We start from the raw sequence: 9,866 nt of genomic DNA on the forward strand, positions 1-9,866 counted from the left end.
CGGGACAAAAAGGTTTAAACTTACACTTAATATTCGAGAAAAAAACAACAAAAAAAACAGTAAAATTCCACTGATCATGATTCAAAAATTTAATTTTTTCATGGGAAATACAGAGATTTCATGATTTCATACATACAAACAGCTATGGAGATTAACCGGTTGTAGCCATTAAAACACCCCGGATGGGTCACGTTTACGGCAGTAATCAGTGGATCAGGAACAGGATCTGCACACGGTTCCGGAAGGAGAATATCTACTCTACTGGAGGTAAAATATGAAGGCGGATATCGATGCAGGAGCATCATCAGCATTCAGGTGCCCGTCTGGTGTCTCATCCTTGGCAGTAATAGGTTTAGATGTGGTCTTAATGGAGTAGGTGGTGAAAGTTAATGGACGCAGAAACAACACACACTCAAACACGAGATTACTCCCGTGTTAAAAGGCACCTGATCAGGTCAGGAGTCAGTTTTCCATCCACTGGCTCCCAACAGTGCAACTGATGAACTTCAAATCAGCCCCCCAACATGATCACGCCCCAAACCACAGCCGAGTACCTGTCCATGGGGGGGCAGAGGAGGCAGGTCAGCGGTGACCCCTGCCCTCTCTCAGCTGTTGCTGCTTTCAAAAAACCCCCAAGGCGAACGATGCGGAGGCAGAATTCCTGCAGTGCAGCAAACGTTCCGGCGTCGGCGTCCCGTCGGTCCTCCGCCGCTCTCACGTCCGTTGCCTCGCTCTGCCTACAGGCTGCAGGCGGCCTGCGGGGGGGGAGAGCGCGTGGCTCTGGAAGTCCAGTTTCTGCTGCAGGATCCCGGCGAGGATGAACTCGGCGGTGACCACGGGGACTGACGCCGACGCGGCGCGAGCACATAAGTGCCAGTCCTCTTCACATGAAATCACTACAGTTTGAGCCTGAGAACAACAAGAAGGGGACAGGAGTAAACAACCGGTATGCTAGCGCGATGCTAAGAGGAAATGCCACTAATTCAGCGTATCTGCTGATGCTGGGAGGTCGGGTGTTGGTGTAGGACCTTGTGAGAACTGGGCATCTTGGGGAGGAAGGTAGCGCCGCTGCATGTGAGGATGTCTCTCATCTGAACTGGCTCAGGCTTCACCGACTTGGTAACATGAATTTCGTACCCCTAAGAGAGAAGAAATAAGATGCCAGTCAGATCTAAGCTGTTCTCTATTTTTAGTTATTTCTGCAACAATGGAAATCAATACAAAGCTCTCAGGAATGAAACACGGGCACACATCGCCCAGTTTTAGGCAGCGTCAGCGCACTGTGGCATTAGACTTTCTATTTGTAGCCTTGATAACATGGAATCACAGCTGCCTGCATCCCCGAGACAAGAGCAAATGCTAATTTATGTCCCCCAAATTACAGCAATTAACACTCGTATGAGGAGAACGGTATTTAACACTTCAGAAACGTTGAACTCAAAACAAGAAGCATTTTCTGGTGTCGGGGTCATTCGTGGTCATCATCAGTAATCTATTACATTCTGCCTGTCACTCCGAGCCAGAATAAACCTGCGCATGACTGATGGGCACCTGTAAGAGCGGCTGGCTGCTGGCAACCTTGAGAGACTCCTCCAAGCAGAAATTGAATTTCTTCTCCTGCTCCAGATCCTTCACAATGAAGGAACTGGGAGACAGGAAGCTCCCAGTCTTCCCACTCTGAAAAACAGAAAGCAGCAGCGTCACCAGCAGCCTGTCTGAGCCTCCCACGCTGGTACGGGGGTTATTTTTAAGCTAACCTTTTCCAGCCACAGCGTGGTAACAACAGGGATTCCTTTGGCCACGGCACACAGGAGCTTCACGGTCCGGCGCAGCTTATCGGTCACCAGACAGTTCATGTCGGCCACGCCTTTGGCCACGCTGCCTCCCAAACGGGCCAACACCTGCTCCCCTGCTTCGTCCACCACACCTGTGAACAGCACCTGAGAGGAGCGCAGACCTGCTTCAGATGTAGCCTCGGGCTCAGTTGTCCCAGAATCCAAAAAGGAAAATCCTCAAACCTTGTACGCGTGGCCGACGGCACGCGAGCGAACATGAGCTGCTGGGGACAGGGAGGAGGCGCGAGGGGTCTTTCTGAGGGGCGAAGCATCCACAGGAGCCTGGCGCTTCCTGGACCCACTGCTGGCTGGGGTTTGGACCTTTTAACATGCAGCGAACAAAAAAGAAATCAGACAGGGAGAATAATGGAAGGCCACTCTGGTACTTAATTTCTCCTTATTAGTGGGGTAAGGCTGCTCTTGTTGCTGAGAGGCAACAGCACATAATCCCGGTCTGGAAAGGCTGACTCATGGATAGAAACGCACCAGGGCCTCTGGCCGGATGGAAGCGGACACCGATAACATCAGCTATGTGTGTGTAAGGGAAGTCATCAAGTCACCTCTGCTTCCAGCACACGTGCACGCTGCTCGACAGGCACCTCAGCACCTTCCTGCTCCTCTCTTTTCTGTTTCTGGCCCACTGCCAGTCGACCTCGGCCTCTCTTCTCCACGGGCTCCTCGGCTATGCTTTCATTAGTTTCCTTCAGCCCAGGTCCAGACGGATCGAGAGCTTTCTTCGTCTGAGCGACGGACGCTCTACTTCTTCTCTTAGCTGGTGCAGGAGTCTCATCTTGTGCTTGTTTAGGTGCTTCTTCAGCTTCTCCTGGTGTCTGTTCTATTTCCCCCCCTTTCATGAATTTGGAACTTCTGTCCGAGTCAATGTCAGTATTTGCTTCAGACCCTCTTTTTCTTCCTTTTCTAAGCTCTTTTGTCTCACCTGGACTACTGACAGCAGGGGATTGTGGGGCCACCACTGCCTCCCTTTTTGCTGGTTTATGGCTTCTGCCCCTTACATTCTTTTTAGACTGAAGCGTTTCCTCATTGCCAATGAGCTCGCCTTGATTCGAGGAGCCTTTAGCTTCTGTGGGTCCAGAGCCATTTGAACTAGATCGACGCTGCCCCCTAGAGGTAGTAGCCTGCTGAGAACCTGCCTTCTCGGCATCGTTGGAGGACTGGGCTTTAGTGTTCTTCCTGCCTCTGGCTACAGTTTTGGGGTCACTCTGACTGACCACAGGAGAAACTGCCTCAGCTTTTCCTCCTCTCGTGCGCTGCCTGCTTCCTCGTGCTTGGCCCTGGGCCCCCGTTATGCCAGTATCATCATCACGGTCCCCTTGTGTTGGACGTGCAGCCACCGTCTTCCTCCTGGTGCTGCTTCTGGAAGCCACCACGCGGGGCGGCTCACTGGTCCTCCTTGCTCCTCTCCCTCTGGCCTCCTGCAGGTTCACGCTCAAAGCGGACCTCTCTGAGCTGACCGAGTTGGAGGAGTTGGAGCGAGATCTTGTTCTCCTCGCTGGGACGTCGTCATTAGTGGAGACACACGTGTCTGTTACTGGCTCTGTTTTACACACGGCGGTTCTCTGGGCTGCTCTTCGTCCTCTTGCAGACACTTTGGCCTTGTTTTCTTCCTTCTGCTCTTGTTTTTCTACTGTCTTTTCCTCCGTTAGCTGTTCTTTCTCAGAGGCTTCTATTCTGTCTGCCCCCTTTGCTTCACTGTCCTGTCTTGCACTGCGTTGTTGATCTTCCCTCCCAAGGTTCTCATCACGTTTCCTCCTTTCACTCTCCAACATTTCTTTTTCTTGTTCTGTTTGTCTGTTGGCCATCAGAACATTCTTCTCTTTTTCCAATCTCTCCTTCTCCTCCCTTTCTGCCTTGTCGTGCTCTAATCTCTCTTTGTCTTCCCTGTCTTTTTTCTTTGTTGAAACTGTTTGCTCTTTTTCTGCTCTCTCCCATTCAAGCCTGTTTGAAGGTTCAGTCTCAGTTCTTTTGTTTTCTTCCCCTTCTTCTGTCTCCTTCCTTTCCTTCTCCATGTTTTCGTGTTGTCTTGGCTCAGTGCCACCTCTCTGCTCTCCCAGACTCGGTTCTTCTTGTTTCTGGATTTGACTAATGTTCTGTTCAGTCTTGTTCAAAACCTCCACATCATTTCTGGATTGAATTCCCTCAGCTTCGTTGGTATGCTCCTCTTCCTTATCCTCCAGCTCCTCATCCTTTTCTTCGCCAGACTTTGATGTTCCTCTACGGGCTGCAGCTGAAGAATCTTTTATCCCTCTTGTCGGTCTCCTGGAAGGTTCATCGCACTGTGTTGACACCTTTCTCGAATTTGCCCTCGTTCCTCTTCTACCATTAACTTTGCTGCCACTGGTTCCAGCCTCAGCGTCAGCTTTGGTTTCCAATACGCCAGTTTCGTGTGTGGAGGACGTCGAATTTGTGAGCAGCTGTATCCTGTCTTCTAAGATTTGTGAAGGCTTTACTTTTGTCATTTCTGTACCAGGAAGTGAACCAACGCCATCGTGGTTTTCTCCTGAAATCAGTGGCCGGCTTTGGAAAACCGAAAGCTCACAAACAGCCGGCTGTGTCTCATCTTCTTGGTGCTGCAGAGGTTTTGCTTTCCTTCTTGGAAGAGCTAAAACCGCGTCAGCTTCGTCACTTTCTTCATCGTCACCTGTGGTCATGAGCTGCGTTTCAGCAGTGAACAGATCAGAGCTAATTAGAGCTGCTGGCTTTTCCTCTTTAAATTGCAGCACTTCTCTGCGTGGAGCTGCAACTGGATTGTCTTGATGAAAGGCCTCGCTTCCCCCTGGAGCCAGGTCCCGGTCACCAGTCTGCAGCGGCTGCGTTTCAACAGCGGATTGCTCTGAACTTGTGAGGGGCTGCGTCTGCTCATCTTCAATCTGCAGCTGTTTTGTTTTCCCTTTTCGTAGACCTGGAAACGAATCCTCATCATCACTTTCCCTGTCATCGCTGGTGCACATGGGCTGAGTTTCGGCTAGAGACAGATCCACCTTGAGGGGCCTCCCCTGAGCTACGGCCGCCTCACTGTGCTCTGCCCTCTCTTCTGTTTCATTCTTTGCTCTGACCTTAACTTGCACTGCAGTGGAAACAGGATGCTTTATGTCCTCCTCCTCAAAAGCACACATTGGTTGAGTTTCAGCCATGGCGAGGGTAGCAGAGGCTGGACCATGAAAGGGCTGAGTCTCCTCATCATCCGTTTCCTCTTCTGAATCATGATATGGGTCTGAAAGGTAAGCCTGTGTTGCTTCTAAGGCCAAATTTTCCCAACCTTCCCTTTCAGGTACAGCTGAGCCTGTGGCTGGCTCCTCCCCCTGATCGCCATCAGCTGGTGCAGCATGGAGTTCTGAAGCACTCATCGATGAGGTGGCTGCATACAGTTGGGTGGCCTCTACAGAGACAAAAGCCTGGGTGCTTTCCATGTCTGCAGCTGCAGCTGCATCCTGAATGTGGCTGCTCTCAGACAATCCCAGCTGAAAAGACTCTTCTCTGCAGGACTGTTTGCTCATTTCATCATCAGCAGACTCGAGGGCGGATGTCTGCGTGGCTTCTCTGATGTGGCCCTCCGAGCGACTGCCCCGACAGGCTCGGGTCTGCAGAACAAAAGACTGTGTCTCGGCCACAGCGATGTTCTCCTCCTCCTGACTGTCTGAGTCCAAATCTAATGCTTGAGTCCTCAGAGCAGGAGCTCCCGCATCTACTCAGTGTAGGAGATCAAATAAAGACACACACGTGAGGTGAATTACTTTACAGAACACAAAATGATGTGATTTTACTGCATAACAAAACTTTTACTCACATCTCACTGAGCTGGGGCTCAGGAAGGCCTGGGTCTCCATATCCTCCACTTGATTTTCTACAAGCATCAAAACACTAAAATAACTACACTCTTACAAAAACTTGTAACTCAATATCAGTCTTGTTAGTTTTTTTGCTGAAATGATTGAAAAAAATGTTGAAACTGTTTGTTTGCTCTCATGTGTTAAATGACATCATCTTTCACCATATAGTGTTAGCAAGGTATATTTAGGCCAAATGCTGATTTTAGGGAGCTTTTCCGTGATCGGGGAGAAGGTTGTTTGAAAGGAAACAAAGATGGAAGGTGAGGTTTAGACTCTGCATAGTCAGCCTTTACCAGCACATTCGTTCATGCTCTGCATGCCAGTATTTTCTGTGTGTTTGATTCATACTGACTAGATTACAAGGTAGATTACTGGGGATAAAATCCACAGTCGCCATCAATCTCCGATGATAATTAAATTAAGTAGCAGAACAATGAAGATGCACGGCGATAAAAAAAACAAAAACACTTGAATTTCTACATCTCACTCAAATTTCAAATCTCAGAAGAAAAAGGAAGTCGGAGGTAACTAAAACCTAAAAACCATTTACTGAGGAAATGATGGAAATGATTTTCCTGTATTCTACAGGTGAAACACCCGTGGAATGGAAACTATTTAGTAAATTCAGGTAACTTGTTCCTTTAAGTTCTTTTATTAAGTCTGATTGAATATTTACCTGGCAACTGGACAGGAGTAGAGCAGTGCTGGTAGGAAGGATTCAAGAGTCCAGGAGTCTCCTCCCTGACGAGGCGCGGGACGTGGCCTTCTCCAGGCGCCGCAACATTGACCTCAACTTCCACATCCTTTTCTCCTCCTTCCTGAAGGCTGGCTGTAGTTACCCTCCCCAAAACGGGGGCTGTGGTGGATTCTTCCACATCTGTGTCTGCGTCAGAATCTGACTGGATGGCTTCTGACACAGGACAGCGTGTGAGTGACATATTTGTGCCAACAAATGTTTGTTTTACCAGAGGAGAATCATGTTCCGCATCCGTGTCGCTGTCAGACAGAATATCCAAATCAGCACGTGTGTCTGCAGCATTCCACGATTCCGCGGCACCAGATTTCCTGATGGCAGGAAGGGCGTCATCATGCGTCTCACTGCCTGGGCAGGGCGGCACAGCAGAAACACCTTTGGCTAATTTAGCGGGTGTCTCGCTTATTTTAAAGGATGAATTACTTGGCACTTGTTTCATGTCGTCCTCCTCGCTCTCTGCGTCACTGTCAGAATGGAACTGTTTCAGGTGTGTTGTTGGAGTGGAGTCAGCAGTGGTTCTGCTCTGACTGAAGTGGGTTTAGCTTTTGACGCAGCGCCCAATGTGTCGTCATCATCCACGTCCGTATCACTGTCCACAGTGACGCCCTCTGGCCGAAAGACTGGAGTTTCAGGTAAAGGTTTTGTGTTGTTTTCAGGCAGAGACGCAGGTCCGGGAACTTTGCGCGAGGCGTGATCGTCCTCCTCAACATCAGTATCACTCTCCATGCAAAACTGGGCTTTGTCTGATGTGCCATCAACAATTTGGTTTGTAGTCAAGGTCGCAGGGGCTGTCGGAGCCACCCCGTCCTCCTCTCCCTCCAAATCAGTGTCACTGTCCATTTGAAATGCGTCTGTGGTGACTGATGGTGCAGCAACAGGCAGGTTATCGTATTTGAGCTGGGCATTGGTTTCCTGATTCTCTTGCATATGAGGGCCACTATCCGTGGAAAAATGTTCTTCCTCTTTTTCGGATGCCGGTTTTTCCTTCAGCTGCTGTCGGCCCATATTTATATTTGTCTCTCCTTTGTTGAATCCGACATGTCTGTGAGGCCTATTTTTAGTGGAGAAGGGTGGTGTAATAGGACTTTCATCCTCACTGTAAGACAGTTGATAATAACAAGTCAAGCACAAACATCCTTCAGGAAAAAAGATACACTCTTAAAAAAGGGTTATACCACCAAGAATTGGCAACATGTGAATTGTGAGTAGAAAAACCGGTTTTATTTGCCAAGTTCTCCATTCCTTACATACCTTTCAGGGACAGTTTTGTTTGTGGGAGTCAGGAAGTTTGAACAAGTAGGACTAGATTTATTGAGGTCGGAATCAGAATCTGTAAAAGGCAATCAACATGAATCTGTTAAAATTTAGCCTTAAAAGCATTTTAGTTTTGTAAACTGTTTTATTTCATCAGAATTTACAAACCTAAAGTCTTCTGCCTCCGATTGGCTCGACCCTCTCTTTCTTCATCTGATTCAGATTCTGGGACCAAGGTGCCCTCTGGCTGAGTTGGAGTTTGCTCAAAGGACAGGCAAATGGTCCGCATGGGGGTACTCTTTGTGTCTTTGAGAACTGGTGATGAGACCTTTGCATCTGAAACTCTGTCAGATTTCTCACCACCAACATCGGTGCCACTTCCCTTTTCATTGGAGGCATCTGCCAGGGAGCTTCGACTCACAGGTGTCTGGAAGTTATGCTGAGCAGAGACTGTGTCTGCAGAACAACTGACAAACTGACACGGGATATCTGCCAAAACCAAACTGTCCTGGGCAACGAGGGCATAGCGTACATTTGGAGTCAACTTAAGGCGACCTTTGCGGGTCCCATTCAGGCTCCCGAGATCCCAAACCAAAGCTTCCAGATCTGATTCTCCTCTAGATCGATACAAGGAGATTGAGATGGTTGCATGCTGCTTGGAAATGGAGGGAGATGGCAAGGGCACAGTGCAAGTGTTACCATCCCGGCCCAAAACATTTTCTCCCAAAAAGAGTGGTAATTCTAGACAAGGGAAACCACGTAACACATTCAATGACACATAGATAGTGATTTGCTGTAATAACTCATATAGTCATTCACTCACCTGTCTCAGGCATGTGATCATTTTTTAAAATGAGTAGTTTAGCGACCGGTCTACCCTTGCTGGGTTGATTAGCTTCATTTTCTTCCTCATCTGACTCCAGCACAGAGTCATTTATCATCTGAGTTGCATCCATTCTCCAAAACAGGGAAAATAAACTAACTGCAATACACAGATTATTAGTTTATTTGTTTAGGCTGTGGTACTTACTTCCAAGTTAAATGGCAAAACGTTGAATCAGTAACTCAAAAATGTTTGAGAGTGTACAAGACGGTCAAAAGAAATCCTAAAATTGTTAACATTTTATGGAAACGATTGCATTAGCTAGTTGGATAAATGCACGACATAAAGACGCAAAGGAAACAACGAAAGGCCAAACAAATGAATTGACAATAACGCAGAGGAGATAATCTTATTAACTGGTAAAGAGACGGGGTTATTGTCTTTACCATATCGCTAAGGTCCTGTTTATAAGTTAGTCGATTTGGTACATACCGTTAATCTTGACTTTTTACTTTAAAACAGAACATTTATTTTGATCTCCCGAGGTAAATAAAAACGTGCAGACACTTCCGGGAAAAATCATATCCACGCCCATGAGAGACGTTTGATCCAAAGGGATTGGTTAGACACCTGTCAATCACGCTAAGCTCTGCTCCCATTGGACTGTGTTAACTCAGGGCTTTGCCATTGGACCAAATTTCCCGGAGGCGTCACTTCGTTTCCCGCTACACAGTCATCGTCTAGACTTAAAGTGATCGATCGACTATTCTGAGATGACGTCATAGTTTTGTATTTGAGAACGTAGAGTGTTAAATGACATTTGTTGAGTTAGCTGTGTCCCATCCATCTATCTATCTATCTATCTATCTATCTATCTATCTATCTATCTATCTATCTATCTATCTATCTATCTATCTATCATCCGTCTTTTGATTTGTGTCTGTCAGGTCAAGAAGAGGTCATGTTTGAATTTCACTTATTTTATTGGAACAGTCTTTCCTTTATGTGACATTAGATAAGGGTCTTTTTTGTACAGCATATCTTTCATATGCACTGTTGTTGCATGAGTAACAACGTAGCAATTTTGGTGTCTGTGTGGGAGGACCGTGGTCTCAGCTGCCGAGGATCCTAATCATATGTTTTGTGGTTCGCTCAGCTGTGGGAATGGGGCTTGGCTCCGACAAAATGCGTGGTCCCAATCTCTCATATTGCATATTGGTCATTTGCCCATTTCCATCATACCAGCAGCACACTAAAGGACCTTGTTGTAAACTTTATAGAGCAATCCTTCTTTATGTAATTGCTACTATGCGATAACCATATCTGGTAAGAATTTTTTGTGTTTAGTTTTA

The 9,866-nt window shown here is 47.4% G+C and overlaps 1 protein-coding gene across 1 annotated transcript; it reads right to left on the reverse strand.

Moving 5' to 3' along the window:
• Window positions 1-74: 74 nt before the first annotated feature.
• mdc1 (mediator of DNA damage checkpoint 1) lies at window positions 75-9,122 on the reverse strand. The gene is given in 13 exon segments (XM_057045829.1): window positions 75-909; window positions 1,029-1,139; window positions 1,552-1,677; window positions 1,758-1,940; window positions 2,019-2,156; window positions 2,396-5,538; window positions 5,641-5,697; window positions 6,360-6,965; window positions 6,968-7,533; window positions 7,689-7,767; window positions 7,860-8,432; window positions 8,515-8,673; window positions 9,007-9,122. Coding segments are annotated over 12 exon segments (5,910 nt in total). The 5' UTR covers window positions 8,648-8,673; window positions 9,007-9,122; the 3' UTR covers window positions 75-714.
• Window positions 9,123-9,866: the final 744 nt, after the last annotated feature.

The sequence above is a fragment of the Takifugu flavidus genome, chromosome 10 (assembly GCF_003711565.1).
Source record: "Takifugu flavidus isolate HTHZ2018 chromosome 10, ASM371156v2, whole genome shotgun sequence".
Lineage (NCBI taxonomy): Eukaryota > Metazoa > Chordata > Actinopteri > Tetraodontiformes > Tetraodontidae > Takifugu > Takifugu flavidus.